The sequence below is a fragment of the Girardinichthys multiradiatus genome, chromosome 12, assembly GCF_021462225.1.
Source record: "Girardinichthys multiradiatus isolate DD_20200921_A chromosome 12, DD_fGirMul_XY1, whole genome shotgun sequence".
In the NCBI taxonomy this organism is placed as follows: Eukaryota; Metazoa; Chordata; class Actinopteri; order Cyprinodontiformes; family Goodeidae; genus Girardinichthys; species Girardinichthys multiradiatus.
The window spans coordinates 39,613,171-39,631,641 of record NC_061805.1 but is presented as its reverse complement, the minus strand read 5'-3'; the positions used below and the strand labels follow the sequence as shown (position 1 = coordinate 39,631,641).

The window sequence follows — 18,471 nt, the reverse complement described above, 5'->3', positions numbered from 1 at the left end:
CATTAACCAGGTCTTAAAAAACGGTCTATATTTGAAAAATGTTGGTCAAAATTATAATTTGTGAAGATCCTAGTTTTATCAGATCATAACATGAAACATTGCATGGCTTAAAGACTGTGCTTTTTACAATAATTACAAGGTACAGTCAATGGGACTACTACGGTCATTACATTTTAGGTAACTAAGTCCAAAAGTTGACATTGTGCCTCAGTGCCTAGAAAGATGACACCATGTTGAGTTTTTCCATGTTAATATCTTCGATTCATCTTCTTAAACTTCTCATAGTGGTAATCATCTGTGGCCTTTTCGTTGTTTGGTCGTTTGCGGGGGTTGGGTGGTGAAGGAGCTGTGGATTAACAAAGAATGTTTCATTTATACTTCTACAGTTTTCAAGTGTTACCAGTTACAGAACAGAGGGTTTAACAGGATGTGATGGATTTCTCATACCTTCTGGACCAGGTTTCTCTGTATCTCCCACCCTCAGTGGTCTTGCTTTGGGTTCTTCTTTGTGTCTGTGATGTCTCTGTGGTGCGTTCGCATCCTCATGGTAGACTGACGGAAAAAAAATAAACCAATATCTTATGATGTCCAGAAGTTAATTATCTGGCTTTTTACACCACATTACAGCATGTAGAGATGAACTCACAGCGGTTGTGTTGGACGTAATTCACAGCAATGTTTGTGGGAACAAATGAGGTGCCTTGGTCTTTCTTCTTGTTCCTTTGTTCTGCCAAGAGTTTGGCTTTGGCTTCTTCAGTCTGGATGATGTTTTTTATCTTTGCACTGAGAGAGAAATATAAAGAGGCTTTTAGTGTTTAAAACATGACTGTAAAATATTCTACCAGGTTATGTCTGAAACACTGTATCAATAAAAAAAAAAAACCTCAACATTATTATTAAAAGAATGGTCTGAACATACTCAATGCCAAGATCAACTTCAGGAATCCCGCTCAGCATCTGATTGGACAACATCTCCTCCGTCTTCTTGGCAGAGTTGACTCTGATGCTCTCGGGCAACTCATACAGGTGGTCCTCTGCATTTTTCACCTTTACTTTCTGCTCCTCGGCCTCCACCAAGCCCTTCTTCTTTTTTAGCTCCGTCTCAATATATTTCATCCTATCCAGATAAATGCATGACGTTATTCCCACGAGGCAATCATTTCTTAAGCATCCGTCACTATGACCTACATGCTTTAAACTACAGATATGTTGAAATCACATTAAAATGTTATATACTAAAATAGCCTGTGCGAAAATTGATGGCATACTGCTAAAATAAATTGGGTGTGAAATATTGCTGTGTGGATATACACTCAATGACCACTTTATTAGGCATACATGTTCAGCTGCTTGTTGACATCAGCCAATCATATGGCAGCAACTGAATTCATTAGCCATCTGGACGTGTTGAAGACGACTTGCTGAAATTCAAACTGAGCATCAGAATGCTGAAAAAAGGGGACTAATGTGACTGACCGTGGTCCGTCTGCTGGTGCCAGACGGGTTGGTCTGAGTAATTCAGAAACTGCTGATCAACTGGGATTTTCCTGTGCAACCAACTCTCACGTTTACAGAGAATGTTCAGAAACGTACAATTATCCATTGAGCGTTGTTGACGCAAGAGGCAGAAGGAGAATGAGTGGACCGTTTCAAGATAATAGAAAGGTAACAGTAGAGATTGGAAACACCCTGGTTTAATGGGTCTTAATTCAGATGGCAGGATCAGAATTTGGTTTAAACGACATGGAAGCAAGGATCCATCCATATCAGTGGCACAATTTTAGCCTCTTAGTATTAACTGAGCATTTAACCACCACAGCCTGACTGACTATAGTTGCAGGGCATGTCCATCCCTTCATTAACACAGTGAAGCAATCCTTTAATGGATACCATGTCAGAATGAGTTCCTAGTACTCCACTGACCTCCACAGTCACCAGATCCTGATCTAATAGAAAAAGTTTGGGATTTGGTGAGCCGGGAGAGTCCCATCAGGGTTATATAGTGGTCCAGTCTGCATTAACTGTGATGCCATCACGTCAATATGGAACAAAATCCCTGGGGAATGTTTCCGACACCTTTTCAATTTATGTCATGAAGAATTCAGACAGTTCTGAAGGCAAAAGAGGTCCAACCTGGTATTAGGAAGGTGTACCTAATAAAGTGGCCAGTGAGTTTATGCAACTGTGCTAATAGGAGGAAGATCTGCATTAAGATCAAGCCATTTATTTTTCTTGTCTCCGTTTTCTTAAGGTTTTAGAACTTTCTCCACATTCATGGTATGTTCTGCTGCAAAACGCTGCTCCTGAAATGCCTCACTTGACCAGTAAAATGTCACAATAAGTGACTTACCTACAAATGATGGGTAGACCTCAGACAAATGCTCTTTGTTTGTGTCTGACTGACTGCAGCTAACCAGATGGTCAACAGGAACAGCTAGAAACATCTCATCTTCAATGCACAATGACTTCTCAACAAATAGTTGATGTCAAAAATACTTAATGGAAACACTTTTGACAGAATGCAGACCTGTAACAGTTTTCTTTTTTACTGAGACTAGGAAATTCAACAGAATAATACTTCCATCAGAGGAAGTGAAATGAATTGAAAGCAAAATGTAAAAAAATGCAGCGATTTTACTTTTTTCTAATAAAAGCGCAGCTGAATTCCGGTTTGGAAAGGCATCAGGCTGCCGTCTTGCTTTTAACTACTAAGGGTTCAATAAATAAAAAAATCTGAAATATCAAATGCTTTGAAGCATCTGTTCCTCAGATCCACTAAAACCCAGTGATATTCCAACTGATTGGTAAAATAATTTAAAGTTCAATCCTTGAAAATAAGACACAATCAACCATTAAAGGTGCTTTAAGCAAATATTGACAGCTTTTTAGCAGCTACAAGTTTGTTTTTTATTCTGAATAATGTACACATGTATATACATTTGTTGTAACAAGCAAATGAAGCATACATACATGTCAGCATCCTCATCTCTTCTGTTAGTCTCGGCTGAGAACGATGTGCCCAGGTTCAGGTCTGTCTCATCTTCTGTCCTGCAAATGGATCAGTCACATTACTTCACGGATTGCTTCACAATGAAATCAAACCCCTTTATTTACACAGCACCAATCTCCATTCGCCTGGCTTGGGTTCACTCACATGTCTCTGTTCCTGTCTTTCACTTTCTTCATGTCTACAACCCCTCCGGTCTTCAGTTTAAATGGATCATTCTGTCAGAAATTAAACAAACAGAAGTTAAAACAAGTTCTGAATTAATTCAAAAGATGGGGATCCGTTAACATGACTTACATCTATTTCAGCTTCTGGCGGGAGTTTCTCTCCAACTAGTAAGGCGGTTATACTGGGACAAAAATAAAAATTTATAGTTACTCATATATCGTCTATTTCACATACATCTGCCTCTCAAATTAGAATATCATACATTTATTTAAATAATAAATCAATTCAAAACCTGAAACTCATATGTAGATTTATTAGACAGATTGAAATATTTTTGGGGTTCAATAACAGGAAAGACTGCTGACATGACAGTTATCCAGCAGAGAATCATTGACATCCTTTACAAAGAGGATAAGCCACAAAAAGCCCAGCATATTAATGGAAAGGTGAGTGGAAAAAAAGGTGTGCACAAGCAACAGGGATAACTGCAGTCTTGTGAAGGTTGCCCATTCAAATGTTTTGTTGAGATTCACATGACGTCAACTGTTGTTGGAGTCAATGCTTCAAGAGCGACCACACACAGCCCTAAATTGCGCATAATTGTTGCATTCCTTGTATTATGGCTCCCTTGAAACAGAGACATCTGAGGCATCTTACCTAGGCCCATGAGAAAAAGGAATGGACTGATCCTTAGTGGTCCAGTCCTCTTATCACTTTGCCTGATAGGCCAGCACACTTACCTGACCCGAACCCAATAAAGAATCTATGGATTATTTTCCACAGGCTGATCTCCATCACAATGATGTAGTAATCCATGCAAAAGAAGCCCCAACCAAGTATCCAGTGAATGAACGTACTTTTCAACGGGCCACATATTAAAAATGGCTTTTGATTTTTGGTGTTATGTAAACTGTGTTAATGATAAACTGGGTTTGAGGTTTTATTGAACTGTAATGCCTAATCATCTGAATTAACAGAAACAATCGATGGATGTCTGGACAGAACCAATGAACTGAACACATTCTTCAATAGGTTCAGTTCAGAAACAAGCTCAGCATCCTCCTTTCCTGCCCACAGCCAAACAGACATCCCACCCTCCTTTGACCCACAGCTTTACTGTCACACCTCAAATGTTTTATCTTCCACCTCAGTCAAGGACCTTTCTGCTTATACATGTTTACCTTCAACCAAATCAGAAGATGCTGATGCTCCTTTGCCTCCCCTTTCCACCTGTGTGTCTCAAGAAGTCAGGTGAAGAGACAACTGGAGAGACTGAACCAGAATAAGGCTGCAGGTCCAGATCATGTCAGCCCTAGAGTCTTGAAGAGCTGTGCAGAGCAACTCTGTGGGATTCTGCAGCACCTCTTCAATCTTAGCCTTGCCAAGAAGAAGGTTCCAGTGTTGTGGAAGACCTCCTGTCTTGTTCCGGTACCAAAGAAAACTCACCCATCAGTCCTCAATGACTATAGACCTGTTGCCCTGACATCCCATGTCATGAAGGTCCTAGAGAGACTCCTGTTGGCCCACCTGAGTAAGCAAACAGTAAACCATCAGGACCCCCTTCAGTTTGCTTATTGCTGTGGAGTTGGAGTTGAAGATGCCATCATACACCTGCTTCAACAAACCCACTGTCATCTGGACAAAGCCAGCAGCACTGTGAGCATCATGTTCTTTGATTTCTCCAGTGCATTTAAAACAATCCAACTTGATTTGCTTTGTTAGAAACTCCAGAAGACTCAGGTGGAGGCCTCAACAATCTGCTGGATCAAAGACTACCTGACAAACAGACCACAGTTTGTGAGACTGAAGGGTTGTGAGTCTAACCAGGTAGTCAGCAGCACAGGAGCACCACAGGGGACTGTACTCTCACCATTCCTTTTCACTCTGGACACCTCAGACCTCCAGTACAAGACAGACTCCTGTCATCTGCAGAAATATTCGGATGATTCTGCAGTCGTGGGGTGGATCAGAGATGGACAAGAAGCTGAGTACAGGAAGGTGGTGGACCGCTTTGTGGCATGGTGTAGAAACAATCATCTCATTTTGAACGTGACTAAAACAAAGGAGATGATTGTAGATTTTAAGAGAAACAGGAATAAGTCAAAAACTATTTCTATCATGGGAGAAGAAGTGGAGGTGCTGCAGGAGTATAAATACCTTGATGTTCACCTGGACAACAGACTAGAGTGGAGATGCAACTGTGAAGCCATCTACAAGAAGAGACAGAGCAGACTGTACTTCTTGAGGAAGCTTAGGTCCTTTGGTGTTTGCAGCAAGATGCTGCATATCTTCTATAAGTCTGTTGTGGAAAGTGTGATCTCTTCTACCATCATCTGCTGGGGAAGCAGCATCAGAGCCAGGGACTTAAAACAGCTCAACAAGCTGATAAAGAAGGCTGGTTCTGTTCTGGGGACTCCTCTGGAACCTCTGGAGATCATTGCGGAAAGACGGGTTCTTCATAAAATGAAGAACATTATGGAGAACCCTGAGCATCCTCTTCATGAGACTGTCCTACAACAACAGAGTGTCTTCAGTCAGAGGCTTCTTCAGATCTGCTGTAAGACGGAGCGCTACAGGAGATCCTTCCTGCCCACAGCCATCAGCATCTACAACGGCTCTTTGAGGAAACCTTCATAATATGAGCTACAACAACATTTAATTTTTCTTCGGGATTAATAAAGTATTTTTTCATTGAATTTGAATTGAAGATAGATAGATAGATAGATAGATAGTGTGTGTAATAAATAGGAATATGAGTTTCACTGTTTGAATCAAATTACTGAAAAAAAATGTCCATACTGTTCCAGTTTATTTACATGCACCTGTGATAATATAACCCACTTCACAGTCCGACTGGTGTTTCTGTCTGAAACAGCGAACACTATTACATTCACATTACCTGACTCCGCTCTGTCGCTTCCGCAAGCTCTGCAGTTCTTTTGCCTCTTCTACTTTGGATCTAAAAGAAATAATATAATCTCACTGTTTAAATGATGTAAACCCATAAACTACAGCTTTTTTTGTTTTTGTTAGAGCACATCTTGCTAGCTAACAGCGTTAGCTTCAACTGTATATTAATATGTCTTTAAAATGTTTACCTCACTTCCTCTGTTGTCTCGTTGTCCTCCTCGTTATCATCGGACGAGTCTCTTCTCCTTCTGAAATTTTTGCCACACGGCATTTTTTCGCTGTCTAAGTAATATTTTGAAGCTCGGGTAAAACTGAGGTTTTTGTTAGCACACCGTTAACTGTAAACTATCGGGGAGAACCTTAGTACGCGTACAATAAAAACACGTCACTTCCGCTTCTTAGTTAATCAAAATAATCATGGCGACTTCTGCACAGGTCGGAAGGTTGTTGGGTCTTTCGGCAAGATTTTTGCGACCGTAAGTATATCTGTTAGTAAACTAAATGCTGTTTTCTCATATTGTCTTTTAAATGGTTTTTCTTTCGGGCTCTGAAGAAGCTTTGAGGGCAGCTATGGTTAAACTGCAGGAAACCTGGTAGTTAAACGTGGAGTGACGCAGACTCAGCCACTACTAAAAAACATTTTCAGAAAAGAAACGTTGATACTTCCTTCGTGGATTGTTCTACCACCATAAATCTTTTTGTTATTTATAGTGATCTATAAACACGCTTTTGAAATTAATTTGGTGCATTTGTGAAACACTGGAAATCCTGTTTGTTTATTTTTGAATGCGTGAAACTGCCGCATATCCCTAACTGGACTGAGAATTAAATCTGACTGAATTTAGCTAACTATGTGTTAACAGGTAAATCTGGTCTTTAACTAATTCTAATCCACCAATTAATATTTTAAATTTTCTAAATTACATCCGTAAGACTTTTTCACCTTGTTATATTTAGATTCCTTTAATAAACTTGTTTTTTTTTTTTACATACCAGTGCAACTTGAAAATATAATGTTTGCAAATTCAACAAGACATAAAGCTCTATTGAGTAAAGTTTATTTATACAGTGCCAAATTGCAACCAATGTCATCTCAAGTCACTTTATAGATAGATTGGTCCAATTAATATTAGGTTCTATGGATTTAAAATACAGTTCTGTTCATTCCAGCACAACACAGGTTCAGATCCAGTTACATTCAGTTCTTTTTGATCATAATTATAATACAGTATAGTCAAAGTTAGTTGTTCATAACATGCCAGTTGGTAAAGAGTTGTATACCTGAGCAAAGCTGAGGTGATTGCACCAACGTATTGATTTTGCAGTAACTGAGCTACCGCATCCTGTTGGCAATCAGACGCCTTGGAGCTCCTCCGGTACTTGGTTCCCATGAAGCGATCACACACTCTATCTAAAGACTCTTAAAGGAACGACTCTCAACCAGTTTCTTACTTTTAGCTCTTTTTAATCTAAGTTAAGGCAGAGGAATGATTACAGAGATCAGCGCTGAGGCTCCTGTCTTGGACCGTCGCCGTCTGTTAGAGGATGACGAAGAGCCTCGATAGAAAGTCACATATAGTTTTACAGGTCCTTCTCAAAATATTAGCATATTGCGATAAAGTTCATTATTTTCCATAATGTAATGATGAAAATTTAACATTCATATATTTTAGATTCATTGCACACTAACTGAAATATTTCAGGTCTTTTATTGTCTTAATACGGATGATTTTGGCATACAGCTCATGAAAACCCAAAATTCCTATCTCACAAAATTAGCATATTTCATCCGACCAATAAAAGAAAAGTGTTTTTAATACAAAAAACGTCAACCTTCAAATAATCATGTACAGTTATGCACTCAATACTTGGTCAGGAATCCTTTTGCAGAAATGACTGCTTCAATGCGGCGTGGCATGGAGGCAATCAGCCTGTGGCACTGCTGAGGTCTTATGGAGGCCCAGGATGCTTCGATAGCGGCCTTTAGCTCATCCAGAGTGTTGGGTCTTGAGTCTCTCAACGTTCTCTTCACAATATCCCACAGATTCTCTATGGGGTTCAGGTCAGGAGAGTTGGCAGGCCAATTGAGCACAGTGATACCATGGTCAGTAAACCATTTACCAGTGGTTTTGGCACTGTGAGCAGGTGCCAGGTCGTGCTGAAAAATGAAATCTTCATCTCCATAAAGCTTTTCAGCAGATGGAAGCATGAAGTGCTCCAAAATCTCCTGATAGCTTGCTGCATTGACCCTGCCCTTGATAAAACACAGTGGACCAACACCAGCAGCTGACACGGCACCCCAGACCATCACTGACTGTGGGTACTTGACACTGGACTTCTGGCATTTTGGCATTTCCTTCTCCCCAGTTCAAAAGTGGCTTGACCTGGGGAATGCGGCACCTGTAGCCCATTTCCTGTACACGCCTGTGCACGGTGGCTCTGGATGTTTCTACTCCAGACTCAGTCCACTGCTTCCGCAGGTCCCCCAAGGTCTGGAATCGGCCCTTCTCCACAATCTTCCTCAGGGTCCGGTCACCTCTTCTCGTTGTGCAGCGTTTTCTGCCACACTTTTTCCTTCCCACAGACTTCCCACTGAGGTGCCTTGATACAGCACCCTGGGAACAGCCTATTCGTTCAGAAATTTCTTTCTGTGTCTTACCCTCTTGCTTGAGGGTGTCAATAGTGGCCTTCTGGACAGCAGTCAGGTCGGCAGTCTTACCCATGATTGGGGTTTTGAGTGATGAACCAGGCTGGGAGTTTTAAAGGCCTCAGGAATCTTTTGCAAGTGTTTAGAGTTAACTCGTTGATTCAGATGATTAGGTTCATAGCTCGTTTAGAGACCCTTTTAATGATATGCTAATTTTGTGAGATAGGAATTTTGGGTTTTCATGAGCTGTATGCCAAAATCATCCGTATTAAGACAATAAAACACCTGAAATATTTCAGTTAGTGTGCAATGAATCTAAAATATATGAATGTTAAATTTTCATCGTTACATTATGGAAAATAATTAACTTTATCACAATATGCTAATATTTTGAGAAGGACCTGTATATCTGGCACTCCAATGCAATGGATGTGCTCTCCCTCAGTGATTATCAGTAGACTGTGTCACCATAGTGGTGTCTTATCTGTTAGATTGTGTAGTAGTGGGTGTCTATACTTAATCTAAGTGTGCTGTAGCTTTCTAATCAAACCAGTTATACCGGCTGCTCCACTATCAACCCCAGTGCCCCAGCTTCAGGTCGTTTATGACAACCCTTGGGCCATTCTTTGTACTATATGTCTATGAACATTCTTATCCTCTTGTAACAACAGGGAAACATTAGAACTTATATTTTGTTTTACTGTAGTATAAATGGGAAAAACAGCTATGAGTATATTAATAAAGGTTATTCCTAACAACCCCCCTGATGAGGTGTCATTTAAAGGCACCTCACTAAATTAGATCAGTTAACCCCCAAGGCACTGGGTAGTGGACTACCTGCAACTGGGTACCCACCCCCCGAAACAATCATTCAAACCTGTATGTGTGTTAAACCTATATATGACCAGGGAATCTCCTTCCAGCTGGCCAACTGCTATTATTATCATTAAAGCAGGCCACATAGTGGCTTAATCAAATGGATCTTAGTCAAAAATATTTCATCATTATCAAAAACAATGTACCTGTTTAGCACAATTAGAAAACTTTTTACTTTAAAGCAGCCTCCATTTATTACTTAACACTTGTCTTAAAAATCAACCTATGGAGAGGTGAGCACATAACTAAAAATAACCTGCGAGGTCCTATTAATACTTTCATTCATGACATGTGCTTAACTAATTTCATTTAATCAATCTGTCATTAACTTATGTGATTATCTGTACAGCATTCATACCATTAAATCAAATATTCTGATTCCTTTAATATCAACATTATTCATTAAGTTACAGAAATCACTGTAAAGGATATCGGGTCAGACGGCGGCCCCCCTTTTCACTTATGGGTTGTCCTCTGTCAATCCAGTGAGCCTGATCACGGCCCCCTCTTTCTTACATCCTTGATTTGAGGGCCCCGACCCCTTAACTATTTGCATCTGACAGGCGGTCGGCACTCTCAATCCCCCTGAGTCCATGGTTGTAGTTATTCCCCTAAGGATGAGAGCCTGAAGGGTGTCATCCTCTTGTATCAGTTTATCTTTGACAATGTGTTGCATCTTATGTGATATCAACACTTATGTTGTGTAAACTGTAGCAGTGAGAGGTGCAGCAGATAAGCAACAAGGACAGATATATTTAATTAGGGCAGCAAAAGAGATAATTAGAAAAGGCCACAGAATTATACATAACAGCAGGAATTCATCATCCTGTATATGTAGTGAGGATGGAAAGGAGCAATTCCATTTTAACCAGGAATAACCGTTTACATTTCATTGGCCTAGTAATGGTCTGTACTAAGTGTTTGTGTGATAGACTTAAACTGTTTTGTTTAGGACCAGTGCAATATTTCTTGACCTTTACTCTGTTGGACCATGTTTTGCGGAATATTGGACCATTTGTATGTTGCTGGACGCCACCAGGCCTTCCGGCGCCATCGGCCATTTTGTACCCCAGGATAGTCCACTGCTACATATCCCAGCGGGCACCGCGGCTGATAGGACGGGGGCGTCGCAGCTCTGACGTCACAGTGGACTATGTAAGGGCACCGGAGACGCCCACCATGGCTTTTCACGCTGGAAACCGAGACGCGGTTACCACGCAACTGGAGCATCACTCTGGAGAAGAAATCCCACGTGGACTTTCATTCATTTTATTTTTATTTCTTTATTAGAAATAGCTTGGGCAGGATAGAGTAGGATTTTAGGGCGACTTAGAATCGCCACTTATAGTCTAATGTGTTCGAAGTGTTTTTGCATCCCAAGTGTTATTGAATGTTGATTATCGCTGAACTCTGAAGCCGCCAAGCTTCTCAAGTTGTGTTTTTACTGTGTGACACCTGGCGCAGGTGCGCTGTTACACTGAACTGCTATAATAACCTCATGGTGAAATTCACCGTTTTCTTTGTCTTCAACTTTATTGGTTTTACTGGTTTGCCGCCGATAGGTTTATGATCCTTTGTCCACTGAGTTTACAACTTTGGGGGAGGGTTTATGACCCTGTGTGTGTGTTACAAGGAGCTACATTCTGGTGGGCCGCTCCCAAAGCTTCATTCAACACCATCAGGGCTGTTGATTTAATAAATATTCACGTAGATAAAGAGAAGGCCTTTGTGTTTATTTTGTGCAAGAGTGATTTGTCTGTCAAAATAAGGTTACAGTTCCCTTTGAGCCACAATTACAACACCAGAAGACATCTCTGGTTTCAATTCATAAATGAGGATTTTTGGTTAAGAAATTAATTTTCTCAAATTATGATTTTTAATTATAATTAATCAATAATCATAATCCCAACAACTCGCACCTCCCTCCTATAACTAAGGAGGTCATCTGAGGACATCTGCTGCACAAATTAAATGCCTTAGGTTCCTCACATAATTAATTAAACAATGTTTGTTTATAATTGTATGGAGATTCATGCATTTTTCTATTTAAGCTGCTTCTGTTATAAAACCAGCTGTAGTTCAGATAGAATTTAGAGAGATGTACAAGGCTAAAAATGTCAAATCAGGTACTTGAAAACATGAACTAACAGATTATTATAGGGGTTTAAACAAATACTGAGGGAAATCTATCAAACATACCTACTTTAAACATGAGCTACTGAAACTTCACTCTCTACTGTCATGTTTTTTTTGTAGTTGAGATAAAGATTTTTATATAAACTTGCCCCGTGTTTCTCACCCTCTGCACAAGGGTCCAAGATAGTGGTTCCTGAATTTCGGGTCTTCCCCACAGTGTGACTGATGTTAATAGTTTTTTTTTGACATAATTCTTATAAGATGTTAAAACAGTCATTTTGATTTGATTCGAAGATATAGGAGCTGTGTGATGTTGTTTAACCGATATAAAAGTAGTGCATATTTAATTGCAATCGTCATTGCAATGGTAACTTTTGCAATATTGCAGAGGACTGCTTGCACATTGCATGCTGATAATATATTGGGCTAGTTGGACGGGCTCTGGGTGCTCTTTCTGCTCATGCTGGAAGTAGATTTTGGTGGCAGAAATTGTGAAGCTCACAGAGTTTTTTTTTTTTTTCTTGTAATGATAGGAAAAGAAAGGGAGTGTTGGTTCATCACAACTAGTAAGTATTAAATTTAGGTATTTTTCATATGTCACGCAGCCCTGCTTAAAAGGTGTGTTTATTTACTTCACTCATGGTTGAAGTCCCAAGATTCAGTAATTTGTGGGTCAGAAGCTTCAAAGTTTGTGGCCCACTGGCCTAAAATTGTTTTTCTTCAAAAACAACTGTCTGCATTCAACATCGATGGAAATTTAGACGTAAATCTCAACCTTTGAGTCCTGTTCTCAGTCTTTTAGCTGTGATTTACTACATCACACACCCAGATTTTGCCTTCACTGCTGCTACATCCCCAATCAGGAATACATTTTATATTAGTATTTATAATCTCACAAGTGATATAGTGGTAACCTTTTTATGTGCTTATCTTATATTTCAGACTGGCTAGCAGTGGCTGTCGGAGCAGAATACTCTGCTGGCCCTCACAAGCCAGAGCCTCCAACAGATGGCCTCAAAACCTTGTCTGGGTGGTTCCTGGTTTGTATTCCTTTTGTTTTCACTAGTGTTCATTCACCCTGAGTGTTGATACTATATTGGTTGTCTTGAATGTTATCTTGTGGCAACAGCTGCTACCATACTGTGGGAAAATCTTATATTTGTACGTGGAGTTCAGTCACATAGACGCATCATTGTGAATGTTTAGCATCTCAGGTTATATTTCTCATCACTGTGTTTTGTCTCTTTTAAGGTAGGACCATGTTTGTGCAGACACAGGACACACCAAATCCAAACAGTCTGAAGTTTCTGCCTGGGCGGATCATTTTAGAGGAGGGGACTATGAATTTTGCTGGCCCTCGTGATGCCTTCTGCTCACCTTTAGCCAGGTTTATGACCTCTTTGTGAAATGTTTATTCATTACAGAACATTTTAATTATGCAAAATGATTTTAATGTAACACACATGGCAGTTATATAAGCACACTTTGGTGGAATAAAACCTTAATTTGTTAGATATATCTATATCTTTAAAGGTATTTGTTTAGGCACTAGTGGTCTTTATTTTTCAAATTTTTTTGAAAGTAAGTTGACAGAAAATGGGGTGGAAAGAGTGTCCCCAACAGCCTGTGTCAAAGATTAAGGGCTCCATACACGAGTCACGCGCTTAACCCCCTGCGCCACCAGCGCCACACCCAAATATATTTATATTTTAAAAGCTGCCTGGGATTTTATTTATTTTTTTCCTCATTGATGGCATGGAAACCAAAACTCTCCATTCTGAGAAAAAAAGTTATAGATAAAAGGCACAGATTGTTTTGACGTATGCATAAACCTCATGATGTCCTTGATGTTGCAGCTGGCTTTCTGGAGGCCAAATGTTCTCTTTAAGGTTCATTTAATGTTGCTGCTTTTATTCCAAAGATATAGACACAAATCCTGTTTAAAATGCTGAATGGATGTGTGACTGTTATATATATTTTGAAGCTCAACACATCTTAATAAACATAAAAATATTGGTACTGCTTCATTTTAAGAAACTGTTAAATGAACTGGTGTCATATATATTTATTCTTCTCCGATGCTTGTTTTCTTCAGGCAGTTGTTTAGGATCGATGGAGTCAAGAGTGTCTTTCTGGGCCCTGATTTTATCACCATCACAAAGGTAAATTCCAGTGTATCTTTCTGTATCGTGGCCATGAATATTATTGCACAATAATCCCACAAAACATCAAAACTGGCTGACATTAAGCCTCTGGAATTCACTGTTCTATTGAAAATCTGTTATGCCTAAATGCTGGCTCAATGCTAAAAAAAAACTAACCAACTAGTTTAATCAACTGCCAAGATGAGTGGTTAAATAACAAACTAGAATTATGCGAGTAGCTTGTTGAGGGCTATAAAAAGCATGCAGAGGAGGTACAACTAGTTGACTCCCTGTTGATTTAAGAAAATCCACAATAAATGTAACCTTTCCCCCCTGTTTTTGAGGTGGAAGACTGAAGACCAGTGAAGTTGTGTAATAATTCAAGCCTTATAAAATAACAAATGTATCATGAAAAGGCCCAATTTATATGATATTTGTGGCTCTGATGGGTGTTCTTAAACTTCTGACTTGACTCCATTTGAATCATTTATTACAGCAGAATGGAACTTTTTGCTTAAAATAACTTAATTTTCTCTGTTTCTTCGCTCAGTCTGATGAAACTATGGAATGGAAAGTAATTAAACCAGATGTATATGCCGCCATTATGGACTTCTTCACTTCTGGGCTTCCAGTTGTGAATGAAGGCAGCAAGCCAAGCGCAGATACAGGTCAGGGGTTCAGTCTGCTAAACCTGGAGGATTGGATGTTTTCCCAGCACAAAATAATATTCACTTTCAGTCTTTTTTTGTTTTCAGCACCATCAGAGGATGATGATGAAGTAGTTGCTATGATCAAAGAGCTGCTGGACACTCGAATAAGGTAATGTGTGCTGAAGATGCTTTCAGAAACCAGACTCTGTGTTTTATCACAGTCTCACGTATGTGGACGCTGTCACTCTGCAGGCCAACAGTGCAGGAGGACGGAGGTGACATTGTGTATCGGGGGTTTGAAGATGGCATTGTTAAGCTGAAGCTGCAGGGCGCCTGCACCAGTTGTCCCAGTTCCATCGTTACTCTGAAGAATGGAATCCAGAACATGCTGCAGTTTTACATACCTGAAGTTGAAGCAGTGGAAGAGGTTTGCTTGTTCTTTGGGGACTTATTATAAACATTTGCTGAGATTTATTGTGGACGCAGTACAGGATGGGAAATATAATAAATGTAATTAACAAAGTAAACTATAATAAAGTGTTGACCTGAAGGTGTTTTTTGTTTCTTAAAGGTAAAGGAAGATGAGGACGAGGAGGTTGTTCAAGTTTGAACTACTGAAACCAGAGCCAATCAGTACACGTTGTTCTCTGCCCAACACACCTTCCACCAAAAGCTATAGATGCAAAAAAAAAAAAAAAACTTAATATTCATCCAAATATTTTCCTTTCTTTTTATAGTTCTGGCCAGTGGAATGGCAGTATTGAAAGAAAATGTTTGATGCAATTCATAGAAACCGATTGTACAGCTGAAATAATTTGTATTTATTCTTTCATAGTGTTACACGATTCCTGAATCAGACTGCAGTCAACGCTGCCTGTAGGCTGAAAATTCATATTGGATACTTTATCTTTACAGAATATGTACTATATCTATATAAATAAACATTGTTATAGTATGTTACAGTGTCTATGGCTAATGCTTTGTGAGAGTAAAATCTTATAAAGATAAATCAATGTATCTTTTTTTGTGCTAGAATTTTCCTGTGATTAATCTGACTTTGAGAACTTCTACTAGGCTGAACTCGTTCTTCACTGAGCTACATCCAGCTGAAGGCTTGCTGTTTATCCCTGCTGAACATTTGCTGAGGTCTGCTGGGACATCAGCTAACATTTGTTTTAAATCAGTATGTCTACATTCACCAATGACTGACAACTGGTATCAAAGTATACCAAGATTTTTGAAAAGTTAACAGTCTCAAAACCACAAAACCTTTCTGTAAAACCCTTTAAATGGGATATTTCCTAACAGCTATTTTACTGAATATAAGAGATGCGTGTACAGAGGAAGATCAGATAGATGGAAGTCCAACTTTCTTCCTTTCCCCTTCCTTTCTTTATGTAGATCCTTTTTCCCTTAATGCCAGATCTGTTTTTATGAGGTTTTATTCTCATTTTATTGAGTGTTCTTACCTTTTATCTGCTGACACTGGTCATTTTCAATTAATAACAAGAATCATCTGCAGGGTGTCGTAAATATATGCTGTGTAGTTGCCAGCATACCCCTGAATGAACTTTGTGACCTCTAAAAAGCCAGTTGTCTAAAGAAGGTTAAAATCATCTTGGTTGACCACAGCCATCCTTTATGGGGAGAGTTTTCCCTGCTACCCTCAGAGAGGAGTTACAAGATGTCACGCTGTAGAACGAACAGAAACAAACTGAAAAAATCTGTTTATTTCTGCTGCTGTCAGCTTGGTGAACTCAACAACGTAAGGATGAAATCAGACTTTTTTTTTTTTAAGTTTTGTGCTTGTTATATGTGACTGCTGTCTGCGCACCAAATTGCCCCTTTAGGGATAAGAAAGTTTAGCTTTGACCTTTTCCCTGATATCCTTTCATCTTTCCTGCATTTTTTCTTTGTGTTCGTTCTTGAGTCTCTCCTTCCTTTCTCATATCTTTCCTTCTGTACTTCCTTTTGTCTATTTCCTGTCGTTCCTTAGGGTTAGGCTTTGTACTGCTGGCCAGCTGGTTGAAAGAACACTATAAGTTTCCGTGCTTACAAGAAAGATAAAGTTGTCTTTTTAAAAATATATTTCTGGTTGTGAAAAACTAAAAGCCAGACTGCTGACACAAAAGGAACACCATTCATTAAGGCAATACTCAAGCACTGAAAAATAAAAGTAGGGTGTTTTCATCCTACAAGGATTTGCTAAAGTCCTTTAATCAAAATGCCAATAAAATCTTGTTACATATTGATCAAAGAATAGAAATATTTTAAGCATAAGGTTGTATTTACTCTTGGGTCATGAGGTTAAAAATTCACAACGATTTTGTATGTGTATATGATTTAGTATAGTCAACTACCTTTGTGAAATAATTATATACTGCTCAAAAAAATAAAGGGAACACTCGAACACATCCTAGATCTGAATGAATGAAATATTCTCATTGAATACTTTGTTGTGTAGAAAGTTGAATGTGCTGACAACACAATTACACAAAAATCATCAATGGAAATCAAATTTATTAACCAAATGGAGGCCTGGATTTGGAGTCACACACAAAATTAAAATGGAAAAACACACTACAGGCTGATCCAACTTTGATGTAATGTCCTTGTAATGAGTCTGCATATAGACAGCAGGTGGATCGGCCGGTACACTGGTGCGGTCAGAACTACCTTGAACTGAACTCATACAAGACCGTGGAAGTGGTGGTGGACTTTCGGAGAACACCACCCCCATACACCCCCCTCACCATCCTCAACAACACTGTATTGGGATGGTGGTTCTTAGGAACCACCATCCCAGGACGGTGATGAGTCTGCATATAGACAGCAGGTGGATCGGCTGGTCCACTGGTGCGGTCAGAACTACCTTGAACTCAACCCATTCAAGACCGTGGAAGTGGTGGTGGACTTTCGGAGAACACCACCCCCATACACCCCCCTCAGAATCCTCAACAACACTGTATCGGCCGTGGACCACTTCCTGTTCTTAGGAACCACCATCTCCGAGGACCTGAGATGGTCTTCACACATAGACACTGTTCGAAAGAAGGCCCAGCAGAGACTGTACTTCCTGAGGCAACTCAAGAAGTTCAACCTTCCACAGGAGCTGTTGGTCATCTTCTATACTGCCATCATTCAATCTGTCCTGTCTTCATCCATCCATCCAGTGAGATTTGGCTCATCCACAAAACAGGACAGGTCCAGACTGCAACGAATAATCAGGTCTGCAGAGAAAATAATCAGAGCTGACCTTCCCTCCATCCAGGACTTATACAGGTCTAGGGTCAAGAAAAGAGCTGCCAAAATCTCTGCCGACCCCACACACCCTGCACATAAACTGTTTAGAGTTTTACCTTCAGGCCGCTGCTACAGAGCACTGTTTACTAAAACCAGCTGCCACAGAGACAGTTTCTTCCCCCAGGCTGTTTCTCTGATGAACATTCAATAGAGTACCAAACAACAGCATACAGATGTTGCAAATGCACCTTTTTTATTAGATATGTGTATATTGTAAATTTGTATATTCTGTAATGCAAAAACAACAAAAGAGCAAAGTGTACCGGAGGCAAATTCCTTGTTTGTATGTACGAACTTGGCAATAAAACTGATTCTGATTCTTAAAACATGCCATGCGGCCATCCAAAGAAATGCCACCCCACACCATTACTCACCCACTGCCAAACCGGTCATGCTGAAGGATGTTGCAGGCAGCAGATCGCTCTCCACGGTGTCTCCAGACTCTGTCACATGTGCTCAGTGTGAACCTGCTTTCATCTGTGAAGAGCACAGGGCGCCAGTGACGGATTTGCCAATCCTGGTGTTCTCTGGCAAATGCTAAGCGTCCTGCACGGTGTTGGGCTGTGAGCACAACCCCCATTTGTGGACGTCGGGCCCTCATACCATCGTCATGGAGTCGGTTTCTAACCG

General features: G+C 39.9%; 2 protein-coding genes across 2 annotated transcripts; one reads left to right on the top strand and one right to left on the bottom strand.

Moving 5' to 3' along the window:
• Positions 1-11: 11 nt before the first annotated feature.
• Positions 12-6,453, bottom strand: c12h9orf78 (chromosome 12 C9orf78 homolog). The gene is made up of 9 exons (XM_047380937.1): positions 6,274-6,453; positions 6,075-6,134; positions 3,305-3,356; positions 3,155-3,225; positions 2,971-3,048; positions 920-1,117; positions 647-783; positions 448-552; positions 12-346 (listed from the first exon to the last, which is right to left on the bottom strand). The coding sequence occupies exons 1-9, from the start codon at positions 6,354-6,356 to the stop codon at positions 249-251; spliced, it is 882 nt and encodes a 293-aa protein (XP_047236893.1). The 5' UTR covers positions 6,357-6,453; the 3' UTR covers positions 12-248.
• nfu1 (NFU1 iron-sulfur cluster scaffold homolog (S. cerevisiae)) lies at positions 6,411-15,498 on the top strand. The gene is made up of 8 exons (XM_047380938.1): positions 6,411-6,561; positions 12,687-12,784; positions 12,996-13,131; positions 13,840-13,906; positions 14,439-14,556; positions 14,644-14,707; positions 14,791-14,965; positions 15,110-15,498. The coding sequence occupies exons 1-8, from the start codon at positions 6,503-6,505 to the stop codon at positions 15,146-15,148; spliced, it is 756 nt and encodes a 251-aa protein (XP_047236894.1). The 5' UTR covers positions 6,411-6,502; the 3' UTR covers positions 15,149-15,498.
• The last annotated feature ends 2,973 nt before the right edge of the window (positions 15,499-18,471 follow it).

Excerpts from the sequence above, each read along its gene's own strand:
- c12h9orf78 (XM_047380937.1), bottom strand. The coding sequence starts at position 6,356 with ATGCCGTGTGGCAAAAATTTCAGAAGGAGAAGAGACTCGTCCGATGAT. Across the intron at positions 3,226-3,304 it reads CGCCAGAAGCTGAAATAGAT|AATGATCCATTTAAACTGAA; the intron begins GTAAGTCATGTT and ends AATTTCTGACAG. Across the intron at positions 784-919 it reads GAAGTTGATCTTGGCATTGA|TGCAAAGATAAAAAACATCA; the intron begins GTATGTTCAGAC and ends TTTCTCTCTCAG.
- nfu1 (XM_047380938.1), top strand. The coding sequence starts at position 6,503 with ATGGCGACTTCTGCACAGGTCGGAAGGTTGTTGGGTCTTTCGGCAAGA. Across the intron at positions 13,907-14,438 it reads ATTTTATCACCATCACAAAG|TCTGATGAAACTATGGAATG; the intron begins GTAAATTCCAGT and ends TTCTTCGCTCAG. Across the intron at positions 14,966-15,109 it reads AAGTTGAAGCAGTGGAAGAG|GTAAAGGAAGATGAGGACGA; the intron begins GTTTGCTTGTTC and ends TGTTTCTTAAAG.